This window comes from Argiope bruennichi, chromosome 3, assembly GCF_947563725.1.
Source record: "Argiope bruennichi chromosome 3, qqArgBrue1.1, whole genome shotgun sequence".
NCBI classification, from domain to species: domain Eukaryota; kingdom Metazoa; phylum Arthropoda; class Arachnida; order Araneae; family Araneidae; genus Argiope; species Argiope bruennichi.
The window spans coordinates 23,430,015-23,449,392 of record NC_079153.1 but is presented as its reverse complement, the minus strand read 5'-3'; the positions used below and the strand labels follow the sequence as shown (position 1 = coordinate 23,449,392).

At 27.8% G+C, this 19,378-nt stretch overlaps 1 protein-coding gene across 3 annotated transcripts; it reads right to left on the bottom strand.

Annotated features, from left to right (window-relative positions):
• Positions 1–328: 328 nt before the first annotated feature.
• Positions 329–18,151, bottom strand: LOC129962636 (RNA-binding protein Pasilla-like). 3 transcript variants are annotated; one of them, XM_056076499.1, is made up of 3 exons: positions 18,034–18,151; positions 7,364–7,484; positions 329–3,620 (listed from the first exon to the last, which is right to left on the bottom strand). In XM_056076499.1, the coding sequence occupies exon 3, from the start codon at positions 3,612–3,614 to the stop codon at positions 1,857–1,859; it is 1,758 nt and encodes a 585-aa protein (XP_055932474.1). In that variant the 5' UTR covers positions 3,615–3,620; positions 7,364–7,484; positions 18,034–18,151; the 3' UTR covers positions 329–1,856. The 3 variants fall into 3 exon arrangements, with proteins under 3 accessions (XP_055932474.1, XP_055932472.1, XP_055932473.1); XM_056076497.1 differs by lacking the exon at positions 18,034–18,151 and adding an exon at positions 17,717–17,978; XM_056076498.1 differs by lacking the exon at positions 18,034–18,151 and adding an exon at positions 17,386–17,511.
• Between the last annotated feature and the right edge of the window lie 1,227 nt (positions 18,152–19,378).

Genomic DNA, 19,378 nt, shown 5'->3' with positions numbered 1-19,378 from the left:
TTTTTTGAAAATGTAAATATTTGAGCATAAAGAAATCTATTACATAACTATGAGATCATCTTAGAATATGAATGCTTTTAAGAAAACTTTCCATAAAATTTATTGTCAAAAATATAATTTAATTCCCTGTAAATGTAGTTATATGTATCATATTTGTATAAACCACATTTAGACCATACTTTTTAAAAACTTATAAATTTCAGAATTACAAAAGAATATTTAAAAAGTAGGTTAGTCACAAGTCCCAAACTATATTACTTTGAAAGCTGTGATTAAAATCTTAAATGCTATAAATAACGACATTCATACAATAAGAAAAAAAAATCAGTAATGAAATTATGGGAAATTTTATTAAGCTATCCTTTTTATAGGAATGGAAATGTATGGCTGGAAAAATCTACAAAATTTACCAGCCATGAAAGAATGAAATGATTCATAGATGTCCAGAAAAATAAAATGAAAAATGATTTGCTTTTTTTTGTGAGCAAAAAATTGAGTTACTCTTTAGGATACAGATTTATATTCAGAAAACCAAATGTTTCAATTTCAAACAATATGTAGAAATTCTACACCTCAATTCATAACAAATCATTTGGAAAATAATTGAAGTTTATGAGGAATATTTACATAATTGTTTAGGAACAAAAGCATTTTCTAGTTTTTATATAACTTCCATTTTACATAACTTACATTTATGTAAATAACTTGTTTTTATAAGATCTTTTTAATACAACATATTCTAACAAAATATACAAAATGTTCACAACTATTCCCTGAAACGCTCTTTTATAAAGAAATAAATTACAATATTCAAAATTATCACTTAAATACATTCCCTAAGTTATCACTTAAATTTATTACCTAAATCAGAAGCTTCATTGCACAATACACTAAGTATACCTCTGATTAAATTTACCGTTGCAGCTCATAAAATAATCGGTATACTTAGAAAAGTGACTCAATATAGAAGAATTCATTATTTCCTACACAAAGATAATTATCACATTTTGTATATACTGCAATGAATGCTTGAATATTTGGAATATAATTCAAAATATTTAGCTTAGCCTAAAAATTCAATATAAAGATCACATTTGTTCAGTCTTTCACTTCATCAGAAATCACACTGATTTGATTTATTTTTTTACGATGATCCAATTTTATAATCAAAAGCTCAATAAATAAGAGCAAGTTTACACTGCCAGAAAATACAACACATTAAATAAAAAAATCAATTAAGTCTGATATAAAACCATAAATAATAGATTAAAGTTTATTTGTTTGATTCTAATTATCAACAACAGATATCTATATACCACAAAGCTAAAAAAAAAAAGCTGGATTTTATATACGGATACAAATTGCTGATCAAAAAGCCAACAAAAATACATTTCCAATCACAGGATATTAGATAAAAAATGGTTAGGTTAACAAAGCATCTCTTAGATGTATTGCAAGTTAACAATTTAAGGTAACTTATGAGGCAAAATCTAAAACAGTTTAAATCCAATTTTACATAAAAAGTCACCTAAATAATTTGAGAAAAACACTGCAACAATAACAGACCATATGAAATTGTCCTTCACAATGTGTCTGAATATACATAATTCACACCCTTAAATCATGCTTAGCAAATGGAACGCAGCCACATATGAATTATACAGAACTTAGTGACATATCTGCATATGTGTGTATATATATATTAACGTATGATAACAATAATCAATAGGTATTTAATTCATTGAAACGGTAACAAGGTACTTGGGAACCTCTCCACAACTTTTAAGGAAGAGATAATGAAGCCATTGACACACAAAGAAAAAGATGAAAGGAGAAAGATTATGTTAAAATTCAGTTCAATGCAAAATTCCCATGGCATTTTGTTGAGCTCGCTTGGCCTCTTCTTCACCTACTTGTCGCTCAATGAGGTACTGAGCTGTACTCACGTTATGGGGGAGACCCGTAATAGTGACAATGCGATTGCGAGTTCCAGGGGCAAAGATTCCCTTCTTTGAGATCTGGATGTTCGCTCCACTGAACCGTTGAATTTCTACCAGAGCTTTTCCACCTGGTCCCAAGATGGCTCCAACAATATTTTCTCCTACTTCAATCTCTATCTTCGTCATGTCTGGCCCTAATCGATCGATGGATTGGGGACTCTTGACAGGACCAGAAATTGGACCAGTCCCTAGACCAAAGGAATTATTGTTGATGGGCAAAGCAGCCGCACTTGGAGATGCAAGCGTTGGAGAGGTTCTTCGAAAAGGCTCAAATACTTGAGTTTCGGGTTGTACCAAGAAGCGATCACTGGAACGAGATGTTGTTGGTGATGTGAAGCCAGGTCCAAGACCCAATCCAGAGACACCATTGCCTAGACTTCCAATAGGACTAAAGATGCTAGATCCTGCTCCCATTGGATCGGACATTGCTGATGCAGCTTCCATTCCAGGAACACCAGCAGTGGATGTGTACATACCTTGGTTGGACATTCCTCCAGGAGGCATTGGACAACTGGCTGCAGCAGAATTGGGCATTCCCATACCCATTCCACTGACCATCGGAGGACCATTTCCATTGATGCATAGTCCAAGAATGTTGTAACTTGGAATATTGTAATTTGCTAATGTATTCATGGCTGCAGTGATTTCTGACAAAGCTTGCTCCGAGTATCCACTGCCACGGAGCATGGTTTTGAATCTTTCAATGACCTGGGATACATTAGTGCTAGGGACACTGGGACTTCCCATCCCAGAAAATGCGACTACTCCTGTTGTGCTGGTTTGAGGACTATGAAAACTATTTGTAACAGTAGGACTAAGACTATTCAAGCTGTCATTTGAACTGTAACTGGTATTGCTATTATTCATGGTGCCTTTGGAAATACTATTAGGATTAGCAAATGGTGAACCAGTAGGATTAAAATTAGCTATTGGACCCGTGACATCAGCATAACTGACATTTAAACAGTTACCACTTTGGGGATCTTGAACAATTTTCATTAGAATAAGTTCACATGCAATTTTATTATTTTCCATTTCTCCTATGACAGTTATGCAACGTTCTACTAAGGCATGGTCCTTGGACTTTTGGGATATTTGCACATAAGCACCACTCTTCTCCTTAATTTGTTTGATATAGCTCCCACCTTTACCCATGATCATTCCCACTGTGCTATTAGGAACTAATATTTTTACCTGTTTCTCACGCTCTGCGGGTTGCTTATGGTCAAAATCGATAGCTAATTTAGCATTAGGGTCAGGTTTTTCTTTGATTTTCTCCATAATGAATTCATGAATTTTTAAAATGCCATCTATATTGCCTGTGATTAAACAAACCCTTTCTCTAGTTCCAGGATAAAAATCAGTGGCTTTTGACATCTTGACACGAGTGCCCGTCTCCTTTTGGAGCTGGGCAATCGTCTCCCCACCCTTACCAATAATAGCTCCTGCAGCAACCGATGGGACAAGAATTTTGAAATGATATGTCCCATTGGCGACCCCATGATGAGACCTCTTTGTGTCATTATCTAATTCTGAGTCTGATGGCCTTTTTCTGGAATCTTCAAAATCTGATTCTGATCCATCATTCCCTTCCACAAGTGCTGTTGCCATCATCAGTATCTAAAAATAAATCAATATATATGTTTATTTACAGCAATATAAAACAAAAATCTTAATAAAATATAATATTAATATTTTTTATAAAAATATTATTCACAAAATTATCATCAATGTAAAATAAAGCATTTCTATAGTAAATAATAATAATAAAACTTTTGAATTTCAACTTATGGAAACAACGAAATCTGATTTTTAACTGTCTTAAAATGGCTAATTTAATGGACTATTCATGAGTCATTAATTTAGCTACTAAACAATAGACGTTCCCATGAAGAGATATGATTGAAATTGTGAATAAATCTGAGTCTACAATAAAATATATTATTAAAAGGTACAATGAATTTCTAACTTCTGAGGGTAGACATCAATAAAGAAGATCTTGAAAACTAAACTGCTCACATAAAAGAAATATCACATACAAGGTTCAAGGTAATCTATAAATAAGTACATATCAAGTCACAGATGACTTACAGACTGAATACAACAATGAAGTGATACCTCAAATGGTGTTAAAAATTTGGTTACTTTGGACATCCAAAGCGCATAAAAAAGTCTTATAATTCTCTATAATAGAAAAAATAAATATATGCTTTGAATAGCAAAGAAACATGTAAGTAAGTCTGTATCTTTCTGACAATCTGTCCATTTTAGAGATTAATCAAAATCTTACATCAATAGATCAGATGGCCAAGTTAGTTTAAAGAAAACCAAATCAGAAAATGCTAAGAATTTATGCAGAACTATCAAACATATTGACAGAGATATCATAGTAAGGGTAAAGGGAAGGAAAACGAGTATTGTCTTGACAGTTCGTTTTTATCGAAAGAAATTTGAATAAGTGCATACATCTTACAATTTAAAGCAAAATGACTTAAAGAATGCAGAAAAATTGTTCCTTGAAAGTACATTTACCTTCCAACAAGATAATAATTTTTAAAAATAACTCTACACTTTGTCAAAAATTGTGTTTCTATCATGTTAAACAGCAATATGATGCTCTACCTCCGCTTCTTACTTAAACCCGTTATACATTTATGCGAAGAAAATCTGTCAGAAACTAAAAAAGCATTAAGGACAAAATTGGATTAAAAAAATAGATAAGATTATATGAACCATTTAATATTATTTGGATTCAATGAAAAAACGACTCTTCTGATATTTGGATCATCTTTCTAATTAGATGACTCCTCCTCTATTTCAGTTAAGCGATAACAGAGAAGGGATCATTTAATTAGATAAACGGTCTGAATATCAGTCATGAGTCGTGGAGTGGACATGTTAATTATGTAAGGTCATACAAAACTCATCTTCGTATATATTTTTTTTTCTATGGACAACAACAACAAAAATTTATTATTATTAAACAAAAATTTATTATTTAATAGAATTTTATGAATTGCTCTTAAAACCTGTTTTATACTTCAGTACTGATGAACAAAATTTGAAGTATTATATTCTAACAAGTACATATCACCCAGCAAATACGCTGTTAATCTGTAAATGTTAGATATGAGAAAATAAAAATATTTTGAATATCAGATCATAATGGAATGCTAACACTCAAATAATTAAATAAGCTTTTTAATATGTACAATACCTAACAATTACAACTTCATATTTAATTAAAATGAGAAAATCAAATGAGTAGATAATTTTTAAATTTTGTAACATCTAAAAAAATTACAACTGCGTTAAATGTGTTTACTGCTGAAACAAATTTTTTAAACCAAACTGAAAAGACTCTTATAGGGCATTTAACAGGGATATTGTTTTGACAAAAACAAATAATACAAAGTAACTTTTGATAAAAACTTTGAAATCCTCCCCCCCCCCTTTCTACAGGGTTTAATATCTAAATTTAAGACAATAGTATTTTTTAGAAATATCTACTATTATTTTTTTAGAAATATCTTTTGCAATTGTTGTAAAGAACTGATATAAAAAATTAAACAAACAAAAATGTTTTCAAGCTCAAATCAGAATTCAAACATTTGGTCATGTTATATCAAAATATACTGGACTCCAGAAGGCTCAGTCAGTTTTTAAAATCCATTTAATTGAATATAAATATACAAATGCAATTAATATGGGGGATGCTGGGAAGCATTAAAAAGTAGAAGGTTTTTTCCCCCCTATTAAATCTAAAGTTATTTATTTTTTTAAAAATAAATTGGCATTTTATATCTATGAATACCTGATAGTCTGCAAATTTATCTATGAAAATATTGCTTATTACTTCTCAGAAAAGTCATTTTCTTAATTTGTTACGAAGACAGGGAATTGGTTAAGTGTAAATGGCTTTGACACAAGCTAATGGAGCTATAGAATGCTTAATGTGACGTTTTTGAGCACTAAAACTTTGAAATCAATTTCAACCAGAAGTTCACTTTTATTGAAATTCAGTTTTTCACAAAAATTTTTTCCCAAGTCATATACATACCAAGTCAACATAAATAAATTTAATCAAAAATACCAAATACATTTAACTGAGTCTTGCAAAATCATATTGTAGTCAATATTTATCAATTTATTTAAGAATTTAAACTTAAAAAAAACATGCATTATTAAACAATGCAAATTAAATAATGCATCTATTTCTAATGTCCGATTTTAATGAAAGAAACTAATTATGTATCAGAAAAACTATATGAAATATGCAAATAATACAAATCCAGTATCCATTCTAATAATACAAATCCAATCATTTTTTAACCCTTTTGTGAAGGGTGTATCATATATCATCACCTAAGAACGTCTCTCACAGCTGGGCATATCATTCGTGTATTTCTGGAAATTGAACTCATGGGACATTTTAAACTGGAATAATTTTTAATCGCTACTAGATGGCTCCCTGTGTCCATTACTTTTGAAATAAATATACTTTTAGAGTCCTAACCTTCAGTTTGCTCATATTCAACCCGCCTTAGGAATTTTATTTATCAGCCATTGCGAGGGAAAGAAGAGGGGAGGGGGGAGAGTAATGTAACTAAAAGAGATGCATTGTGTAACTTTCCACTTGAAAGCATCATTCCCGTTTCTAGTCTCCCACTGAATTCTTCCCCTTTTTTTGTTATTACTGAGTAACTAATCATTTCAGGTTTTACCATCAGTTCTGCTGTAATTTGTGTAGCTTCAGGATACATTTCGTGCATTTCTCTTTTTATTACAAAAAGGCTTGGTTTATTATGGCAAGAAAATGCATTTGTCAGAGGAAGAATGTGTCAGTATTGTGAACGAGATACTAATCTAAAATGGTAGCAAAAGTATATGATGTTTAGACTTAAACTTGTGATTTTTTTTTTTTTTTTTGTTAGTTAGGCTTAGCGACACAAAACTCTTGCCCTGTGGGATGATTCCTTTCACGTACACTCCGTCCCATGCTTACGTCTAGGAAAGAGACCTCCCGTCCCAAAAGGGTTAAAAAATGTTTTTTTTTAATCAAAATTATAAATAATTTAAAATTTAAAGCTGCCCTATCAACAACCATAACTTCCTTTTCCAATCAAAACCAGAACTCAAAAGTAAATTAAAGCATTTGTTTGATTACAGAGCAAACGATTTAAAAGTTATCAAAAACTTAAAAAGAGGAAGATTTTATAATTCGAAATTGGAGAATAAGAAACTTTATTTTTGACAAAATGGATTAAAACAACAGAGATAAAGGGCCAGAAAAATGATATAACGGTTGCATCAATCTGAACATAATTTATCTATATGAAAAAACTATTTAATAACTAGCTTACCAACAATTATATACCGAAAGCCATAGTTTCTCAGAATTGAATGCAGGATTTATAGTTGACCATTTTCATCTAAGGGTGGAGTGACACCCCCGGATATAGAAATTCAAACAACAGCTGGAACCTGAAATAGATCAACTGCTTTAGCATATTTACATAATTCTACTTCAATTATTAAAAATAAAAACAGCTGAAATAGAAGTAAGGAATGCAAAACTGCAAGAAAACTGAGACAATTTATAAATGCAGCAAACTGTTAAGCGAAAGTTACTTTTTTATATTTATTCATGTTTGGATAGTAAGTATATTGTCTTGAAAATAACACAAACTTTCTTAATGAGTAATTTCATTGTTACGTTAAACAACACACCTTACATTTTTTTTTCTTGAAAAACTGAAAAACTAACTTTTCAAACTGAACAGTGATTATTGATTAAATATGGATCTCTTGCATCATTTGGAGGAAGGGAAAAAAAAGTGATTTTTGTAAGCTTAACTTCTTTCCAAAATCAAGTGTTTTAAATAATTATTATATTCACAAGAAGACTGTACCATGTACAGTCCAACTCCATATATAAGGTATTGTTTCAAGAGAAAGGAATGAAAGAAAAAAATTTTAAAATGATTACGAAGCATCATATGTGTTTTGATAATTAGTAGAAAAATATTTTAAGGCATGTTGCTTCATAAAATAATAAAATCTGACAAAACAGCTAGTAAGTTGGGTTTTTAAAAAAAATGTTACTAATGTTTAATGTACATAAAACTACCATCCTTCTCCAGCTATTACTCATTTAAAATTTTCAAGACTAAGCTAAACCAACGTAATATTAAAAAGGGATCTAAAGGTTGCTCTTTAAAATTGTTTAAATCTCACAATTTCATAAACTAATTCATTATTAATTTTCAGCCAATACAAATATATAAGATTTTTCAAGGCTAATCTGATGATGAACTAAAATATCCATTCTTAGGAATTCTTTTACATAACTAATAATTTAAAGATATATTTGGGTTACTTTTTATAACTTGCAACATCGACTTCCCATAAATAATTATCTAAGACCAATAATTCATTAATCAAGACTTGTAAGAATAAACCTGCATTAATCTTAAAATGTCATGTCACTATTATCTTAAGATAAAATGTTAGCATATGTTCTAAAGCATCAAAATTATGATAAAATTATGACTGTAAAAGAATCGGACATCAGAATACTTTTTAAGGAATCGCCCAGTTTTTTATGACTCTTTTTCCACACCATAATACAGTTATTTCCACTTACAAATGAATCTTTAGTATAAGACTGCAAGTAATTGATTAAAAAAAGACAGTAATAATTATAAGATTTCTTTCCTACTAACTTCAGTTCAATAAAAGCACTATACTAAACTAAACATAGTTTTTGTTTTATTTTTCCCACAGTATAGCAAAGAACTACAGTAGGTTAAGTAATGAATGAAAAAAAAGCAAAGCATATTTTATATTTTAAATCAAGAAAGTGATTACTAAAAAAACTTTAAGCAAAAGATTTTGCAAACAATATCAAATTTTCATGACATATTGTATTTCAAAATTAAAAAAAAGATATACTGCCAACAATTTGGGTTATCCATAAAAATAAATAACATGAATTTATATGTGCAGAACTGATTTTTTTTAACATAGTGATAATAAGTTGCTTTTTACAGATTTATTTTGTTGATATATTGCACTATCTCACAAAAAGCATGTTTGTACATAAAGTTTCTTCTTCCTTTATATTTCTAAGTAGCTTCAATAAATTTAGTTTATTCTCTTTAATCACTGCAACAATAGTGATCTCAACTGATTGTTCTACAAGTTTGACTGACTGCCATTGTTTATAAATAAATTGTTTCATCATTAATGAATGATTTTGCTAATAAGAGATTGACATCATTTACTACCATAAAAAAATCTAGCTGCTGTTTGTCTCCAAAAACTATAATTGTTAGGCTGTTTGGATATCATGCGTTCATCTGACCTTGATGTCCCACACACAGCGAAACACTCACAAAATATAACTAAAGAGCATTTTTCAATGCATGAATTCCATTCAATTCATTCAATAATGATTTTAAAATTGAATTTTGGACAATAAGAACGTAATGTGTAATAAATGATAATTACAACTTATTTGTTATTTTATAAGCATTATATCAATACGTTGTAAAATAGTGAATAAATAAATTCTCAAAAGAAAAATTTTAATACTTTGGGTATTCATTTATTAAAATGTGGTTTAGAGAATTTATTGATAAAATGCATTTTTTACAAATACCCAAAAAATTTTACTTGTCTTTCAATAGAAATAATTCATTCATATAGATTAAAAAAAAGGATTTTACACAAAAACATTATAAACCTTCACATGGTAAAAATTATTTTTTATTTCTGTACATTATGGCTTATTATTAATATTAACAATTCTTCAATCCAACAATTAAAAACTATTGACCGACGAATAAAATACAAAATATTCGAAAACTTAATGCAAAACATATTCTGGTACACAAAGATGTGATACTGCATATATTAACTTAACAGTTATATACTCTTATTGAAATAGCGCGATTTCCATTTATTCAACATAATTTGCATTCATCAGGTAAGCAATAAGTTAAGAAAGAAAATTTTCAGTGTTCCTTTAAAAAAATAATTAAAAAAAAAACAAACTAGAATGCAAATAAAACTATCAAGTGAAAAATAAGTAAATTGAAACAGTAAGAAAAAAAAAAATGTTTCAAAATGAGCAGGTTCAAACAAAACTATTATGATATCAGCACCTGCTTATAAGGCAATCATTAACAGCCTTTTAAAATTATTTTGATATAGGGAGATCAGAAAGAATTTATAATAAATCTAGTGCCAATGAATAAGCTTTAACCAGTAGAATATTTTATTAATTCCCAAATTTTTAATCATTACTATTTAGGAAAATTTGCAATTTGCAGTTCTTGGTTTCAAATTGCACAATATAATAAATGTCAACAAAAATCTAATAATACTACTTCATTATAGTATTTTGTAAATATTCAGAATATATAATTTCTAACCTACCTTAATATGATGATTATTTTATAAAATACATGAAGCATTAACTATATTGTTTAGTTTTCATTTAAATGAGTTATCACGTTTAAAAGAATAGATTTGAAAGATTTCATACGAAAAAGAAATCTTTGAAATTAAACTGTAAGCATTAAGTATATCTAACATCTTGTGATTATTGCAATAATATGAACTCAAAATAACAGCAAGTGCAAACAATAATTCGCTGCTTGTAAAGATTAACTGTTAAAAGGCTTTACAAATATTATAAAATCAATTTTCACATTAGGCCATTCTATGGGATTGTTCAGTGAACCGCAGTAATAATACATTTACATATCTAAAAAAATGAATTTAATGACAAATGTTTTATTAAATTTTAAAATTTTCTTGTACATTTAAAATACCTCTTTATTCATTAGATAAAATCAATAAGTAATATGAATATCAGATTTACTTATGTTTTGTTGTGTATATGAATAAATATGTAGTTTAACTTTGGCATTACATGGCCGAAAGGAAGAGACCATTTAAATGAATTTCAATTTATTTTACCATGGGAAGCCTAATTTCCAAACAGAAACAAAGGCACACATTTGCACCAGAAAACAAAAGTGAAAGTGACAGAATTTTTCCCTTTAATGGTTTTATCATAAGATTCCAATAAGAACTTATCTGGCGCATGTTGATTGAGGAAAGCAATTTTTAGGTATCTTTGAAATAATTGTACACACACCAAGGATTTTTACCCCTTTGCTTGTGGCATGGGGAACAAAGAAAAAGGATTTTTAGATCACATGTTGGCAATAATAAAATTTTACGAAAATGAGATTTGGATCAAGAAATAAGATACAATTTTAGAATAAAGTAGCATAATTAATTTAAGATTTAATAAATGGGAAATTAATTAGGATTTAAATTGAAATAAGAAATATCATTACATATATATATATATATATATATATATATGTACTTATAAAGGACATGTGAATTTTTCTCCATTTAAGAGTGACAATTATTCTTATACTAGCCTTATAACACTTCAATTCTTTCTAATAATATATATAAATTAAACGAGTAGAAAAATTACATAAATGTGTGAAATTAAGAGAAAAAAATGGAAGTGCAGAAATTATAAAGATATTCAACCATGACTTTAGAAAGAACAATAAACTCTAGCTTTTGTCAACTCAGACCATACTTTAATAAACAAGTACTTAAATCGGATTAATTTGAACCCATCTCTCTAATACCAACTAATGCATAATAGTTATGTTCCAATTATGGCAGCAATATGAGCGTGCTCAGCAGAGAGCAAGAGATCTTTTTACAATGTCAATAAAATGAAAATAATAATAATCTTCCTGCAGTCAGACAATTTACAAAATTGCAATTGTATCCAAAATAAATTTATTTGTATTACATTGAACAATTAATTTTTTGTCAGACAAACTAATAAAATAAAAAATACTCAAGAATTTAGAATCAAAATGGGCTCAAGCATGTGTTGATTTTCAGAGATGAATGCACAAGCTGACCAATCAAAATTAGCTTTATGCTTTGTCATTTAGCATGCCATAACTATATCCAGATATTCATAAGTTTTTTTTTTTTTTTTTTTATCTAAACTACTATAAAATGCCTATTATTGTGCTCTTAATGTAATATTTATGCACTGTAGATGTTAAATGAAATAATTTAACTTATTAATCATGATTCCATTTCTGTCAAATGTTTAAAAATAATTTTTTTTCCTATGAATATTTTTTTTATCAAAATTAACTATGTTATTTTTAATTATTAAATTACTAAAATTACTTCTTTTTATGAATGTCTGCTAAATTTTGGTGGCCATTAAAAATGACAAAATAGACAATTATGCTCTTAATAATAATTCTTAAATACTATGCTTATTCACAGTCTTTCTATTTTCAAAACTGGTCAATTGTAAAGGAATTGTACAAAATAAAAATAACTTGCTGCTGGTAGATTAATACTAACAAAAAACCTCACTACTATCAATGCATAATGTATTTTTTTGCTTCACACAGATAGAAAAAAAAAAATTCATAAAGAAACCCTAGTAGGTATATTATAAAAGTATTCTAAAAAGTAGGTAGGTAAGGCACAATTTTTAAATTCAATGCATTACAGTGATAACTAGCTCATTACATAGGTATTCTAGTCAAATGAAATACTTTTAATTTTTCAAAAACCAATAGGTTAAAAGTAGAATTTCATTGTAACCACCTGCATTTAATGAACATATACTGTGACTGAAAGATATGGACTAAATTGTTTAAAAAAAAGAATGCTAATAATGCACAGGCCATGATGACCTCAAAGCAATCACATTATTTAATATAAGAGATTTTGTTATAAGATTACACAAGGCAAAAAAGGACTATGCGATAAAAGAGTAATAACTCTTATTGTCATTATATTTGTAACTTTTTTTAAATATAAGAAAAAATATTCAGAAAAATTAAATAATGCATATTCAGTCCATTTTCTTTTTATAGTATGTAGTAGCATAACCACAAGATAACAATGCTGGCAAAATATCTTGACCTATAGTCTATTAGGCCCAAGGCATCAATAATGTTTTATCCTCCCAGACTGAAAAATAAATTAAGAAAATCAATGTCATTATGAATAGATCAAAATAAAATTAAAGAACTCAAAATTAATTTTTTATAATCCTTAATAATAATTTAAATTTTCTAATGGCTTCACTTCAATGGCTCATTCCAAATGAAATTTTCATAAACAGACTTCAATTCACCTCAAATTCATAAAAACATAGAACAATAATTAAAAAAATTAGATCAGAAAACATAGCTACAATATCTAAATGAAGAACTAGCAACGTTATTTCCTTACTAGAACTCGTATCAAGATAATTCAATACTATGATGTATTAGATATTATGATGATTCTCACAACTGAAATCGCATAACTGTTTGGACCTACTCGTTCAGAACTACTAATCAAAATTTGTAGTAAATGTCCAATATAATTCTACATAATTAACATTAATATAATTCAAACACCTTAAATTGTAAAATAAACAGATATCATGAATTAATTGCAAAAATTCTAGTTTTGAATTTGTTACCCGAAATAGAAAAAAAAACAAAAAAAAAACATTGAAGATATTTCTATTTTTAATTTATAGATTAATAATCGACATTAATAAAATGTAAATTTGATTTAAAGCTTAAAGCAGTCTTCTGAAGAAATTTCCCCTTTCACTTTTATGACACCATTTATAAGACCACTCTAATGAGATTATAATAAACTAATCAGCTTCAAGAAAAAAATTTTAAAAAATGTTTTATATATGCTTCTTTTTTTCTTTAGAATAATTATTGTATTGCTTTTTTTAAAAATCAATTTCTCAATTTCGCCTTTACTGACCCCTACCTACCCTATCCAATGTGTTCAGATATCAGAGTCCTGGATTGATTTATAATTTGTGGTCATTTTAATAGTTTTTCAAATCTGAATCTGCTTAACTAATTTTCATTCCCTGAATGCTCGAAATACAATAAATGTATTTAAAGAAATAATGTTCCCCTCTAATCAAAATTACACCCAGTGTAAAATATTAAGAATTTTAAAGCCTTAAATAAAAATAGAATAATCATCCATAATATAAAAACAAATGTATAAAAATTATTTCAACAATATTAAGGGTTAATATCTGCCTATTCCAATGATTTAGTTTAAAAAGGATATCGTAATTAATATGAAGGGATATTTCAATATTCTATTTTCCTAAAATCAAATAAAATGTTATTCAAAATATATCTCAATAGAAGAGAAATATTTACAATTGTTTCAGAAGACAAAGAAACAGTGAAAATAAAATTAAGAAAAATATTGATAGCTATTTATTATTTTTTTTCCGGATTATTTTAGGGATAAGTATGTTAAAAAATTATTTAGGAAAGAAAAATTAGCTGTAGTATGCAAAATTAATTTTCATATTAGTTATATTCCTAAAAAATATGACTACAGCATATTGAAGGAATACTCAATCTGTAAATATAAAATATTATGAAACATTTGAGAAAAAATTCTAAATGAATAAACTACAAATCTAGATTATTTAGCAATTCTTACAGAAAAAAAGGCATGTTGATATATTCAAATCATTAAACATATAATTATTTCTATCAAAAAATAAAGTGACTTGCTCAATTACCTTTAACCTTTTACAATTCCTTATTTTTATACATTGGAAATTGCCAAATAAATATCTTGAAACAATGTTAATTGATCCCATTCCTAATTAATAATCCACTTCACAATGTTTTCTCACCTATCCTATTTGCCTTACTATGTAATTATGTATGCAACTACAAATGATCCATATTTAAAATGCGATCTGGGGATTATTGTTCAATTAAAAAAAATGACTATTTATTTCTATACTTTCAAAATGTGGCATCAATTTTCAGCTTGCATATAATAACTGTAATAGAATAATTATAAATAGCAAAGAACTATAAAAAAACAAGAGCTCCAAGATAAAGTTACAAAATAAAATTATATTGGTGAAATCTACCTCGCACAGAATCGCCGATTTTTAGAATTATAGCAAAGCTGTTTCAGTATCTATGAAATAACTAAATTTCAGTGCTTTATATACTGACAAATATGAAGAATATTCAACTATCACAAATGAAAAATTAGTAAATTAAAATATATAAGTATTTAGTATCATCTTAACTGTTTGCTAAGAAAGTATAAATTATATTCTACTGAAAAACATGCATAAATTAAATGCATTGCCTTTTTTTTAAAACTCTAACAGATTTTATCAGACAAAATATTCAAGTATTTTCTTTTTCTTCTTTTTTTTTTTTTTTTTTTTTGGAAAAAAGATTTAATTAGCAAATGAAATGTCTTCACTATCATAATTATAGTGTAGTAGGGTTGAAAAAAAAAAGTCAGGATCTCAGGTTTTAAGTTATAAAAGAATTTTGGGTATAAAGTTTTATAATTAAAATCTGGAGACATTACACATTTCCAACCTATCTTTTAAAACTTAATTTTGAATAACAAATTGCTACTTTTGTTGAAATGATTGCTTGAAATGGACAATTTAAATGAATAGCAAAATACTTTTAAATTACAAAAAATTAAAATGGTGCATTAGAAATGTAAATAAATACTGAATTATCTTCTTATTCCTTCTAAATTACAGAATCCTTTAAAGTCGATTAATAGTATTAAGAATGATTTAAGAATCTGAAAAGCAAAATACTTTTATAATTATTGATGAGGAGTGTAAGGGCCAATTCCCTAATATTTGGTTGGAAACCTTTACAGTCTAGTTTACACCATCTAATATTTCAATTAAAATTCTAGATTGTGAATGCTAAGGAGCAGTAGAATAGAATTTAGTCATCTCTTTATAATTTTAAATTTCTTAGTATTTTCAGTGAAAATAGAAGTATTTAATTAAATATTAAATCTAAACAAATAGAAAAACAAATTTTAGTATGATTCAGGCTGTTTTAATCAAAGAATTAAATCTGGATACATCATTGTTTCAAATTCCCACAGGATAAAATTAAGAAGGAATCTCAGATTATATTAATCTAATTTTAAATTCAGATTTAGTCAGCCTATTAGCAACATTCCAGTGTGCAGAAAATAATTTTGATTGAATAGTTTAATAAATAAAGAAAATGATAAAGGACAATTTATGTAAAGTTTTTAAAAATAAATTTTACTGCAGAGTTTTTCCCTTAATTTTTACTACTTTATACAAAATCACATAATGACACTGAGGTAAGTGACCCAATAACCACAATCAAAACCAATGAAATAATAGTTTCAATAGTTATGAATTTAAAAAATAGCTATATTCTTAGCAGAATACACAAGACATTTAAATTTCTTATTAAATGTTTTTTAATGTAACAAAATATTTATTTAAGATTAAGAAAATTAAAGGCTGAACTAAGAAAATTTTTAGATTACATTTTAAAACCATAACAAATAAATTGTATGAAAAGCATTTTAATATCAAACTAATATTGAATATATTTGTTTAAATCCAAAACATAGATTTCATTATTATTATTTCTTAATTATAAGTACAGTAAAGATATGGTTCTTAACATTTTTTTAAAAAAATATAGAAGCAAACTAGAAATAATCTCTCATCAACACAAATGAAATATTCTAAAACAATTCAAAATTAGAAAATTCATTATATAGAAACTTTACAGTTATATGAAAAGTTTTTTTTTATCAGCTAAAAATATTTGTAAGTATAGTAAAGAATATTTCTAGAAATGAATATAATTCTTTATAGGATGAAATGCATCTTTAAGGAATTAATTGTAAGACAACAAAATCATGATTTCCCTTAACATATGTTCACAATTCATAAAAATATAATCTTCAAACAATTTCACACTTAACATACTGATTCATATTAAAGAGGAATCAATAGTTTCAAGAAAGTTTAAGCTACATGAATTGCAAGATTAATTTGAAAATTAACAGATTTTTACAAAACTGAAACAATATGAACAATTTAACAAATTACATTCAACTCAGTTACATCCAATTATTTTACATTCAACTTAATTTTTAAATATCTTTAACAAACATTTTAAACCAATATTCCAAATAATAGAGTAGTACAGTATTTATGAATTAATACAGGATGTAAAAAAAACTTTAAATCCCAATCCAATTTAAAACAAAAGTCACAATTTTACATGGCCATCACAAGATCAGTTTACTACTTTACTAATAGCTTATTTTTAATTGTATGATTATTCAAAATACTTAAGTATCTAACAAATAATTCAGTTTGTGAAATCAGAATTCATAAATCTAGTAAACACATAAAGAACCAAAGAAATGTATAGTATTAGTTAATTTAAAATAAACATTTTTCACTAGTTAAATGATTTCATTTTACCTCTTTCACAAAATCAAAGATTAAGTTTCTAAGATGATTAAATATTCTGACAAGTAGTAAATGTCTATTATACAGACATAAGTTGAATTAAATTTTCTCAATCTCCATCTGATACTATAAAGACAAACAGAAAAAATTCTTTTACCATGAACTGCGATTAGTTATCGTTCTAAGTTACATCTGAAGTTATTTTTAGAGTAAGATTTAATTAGATATGATAATCTTAGAACAATAACAGGTAGTTACAGAATAATTAAGTTCAATTCAAAGAAGCTTTAAGTTAGTATTAGAAACTCATTCAAGAGCCTTCTTAAAGACTCTTCACACGCACCGGTTAAGTATAAATGCGATTCCTCGTTGACACGTAACCACAACTCAACATGACTACCAGACTTTCTGGATAAATTTCTTAAAATTTTTACGCTAATATTTTCGTAATTTAAACATATCAACTATCGAATTACAAGTGTATTAAACATCATTTTGTCGTAATCTATAGTTAAATTTCATTTTTCTAAATTTTTAGAGTAATTAGGATAATTTCATCAACGTCATCCCAATCCTTGCCGCGGGTCAGTAGGTGACCCGCTGGTCATAGGTTGCCGATGAAGGATTTAGATCGGACTTCGAAGGCAAAATTAACTTAACAGATTTTTTCTGTGGCCTTTACTTTTCCATGTATATGATTCAAAGGGTAAAAAGTTTAATTTTGACATTTAAAGGTGTATACGGAAATTTTTTAAGCTCTTTTAAATGAGTACTTGCCTGTAAGAGCAACATGGCGAAACAGTTGCAGTTAATTCTTAAATGGTGAAAGATCAGTTGTAAATCATTTCATTTGTATACTAATACATAACTTCCAATGGAGTATAAAATTCTTTCAGTTGGGAAAATGTTTAAATTATCATACGCATTTGAGAAATATAAAACAATATATGTTTAAATTCTGAGTTTTTTTAATAGAATAAATTGTTTTGGTAGAAGTATGGAATATAAATATTTTGCCTGCTCCCTTTCTGGAAAACAAAACTAATGTCTTCCTGCATTAAATGTTTTTATTTTTACTTGAGAAGTGCACATAATTTTAGTCAATCTTCTTAGTTTCATCACCGGTCTTATTTTTAGCGAAAAGGATAAAATAAAAAAAACTAATGATATCATTATTTTCTTCCTTTTTTTAAAAAAAAATCCATATCTATTTAGGGTTTTCAGTAAGAGTATAATTTATTCAGACATTAATATTTTTATAGTCATAAAAAGTTAATGTGTAAAAAAATGAATTAGTTATCCAATGAAGAAAAGAACAATTTTTAAGAATTTTGGATTACCTGATAAGAGATAGTGCTAAAGACTACCCAGTAGAGAGTCATGGTCTGTCCATCGGAGAATGGACGGGCATGGTCTGCCTGTCGGAAGGGTATAGCGCTGCTGTATGGAAGATAAAGTTTAATGCTGACCTTTTAAAATTTTCGCCAGATCTTTATTCATCTTCTATTCGAATAATTCAGAGCTTGATTGGGTATAAAGTTATAATTAAAATTTGTTAATTTTTTTATGTAGCTTATTATTCTGGTTGTACACATTGCAAAGGAATTATTACTCCACTGTTGGTAAAGTTTGTTGTTTTTAATGGCACTTGTCATAGACAAGCTCGCTGACGAAGATAGCGGTTTTAAGCCGTGAGAGAGTCTCTTGTTTTTCAGTAGCGCCATCTAGGGCCAAGAGTACGTTTTAGCTACTCATACGTCACAACCCTTTCTAAGGGACGGGCTTCATTCATGCATTTGATTCACTCAACCACAGATCAAATTTGAACCTGAATCAGAGAACGATCACCTCTGATTCAGTAGACCAAGTGGCACTGTTTTCACTTGGAGGACTTTGTCACCCCGACAGATTTATACGTGCGCCAGTCACTACACACACGGAGAGCCTTCCGCCGGCGGGGTTCGAACTCACAATCCTAGGGATGCGAATCCAACGCCCTACCAAC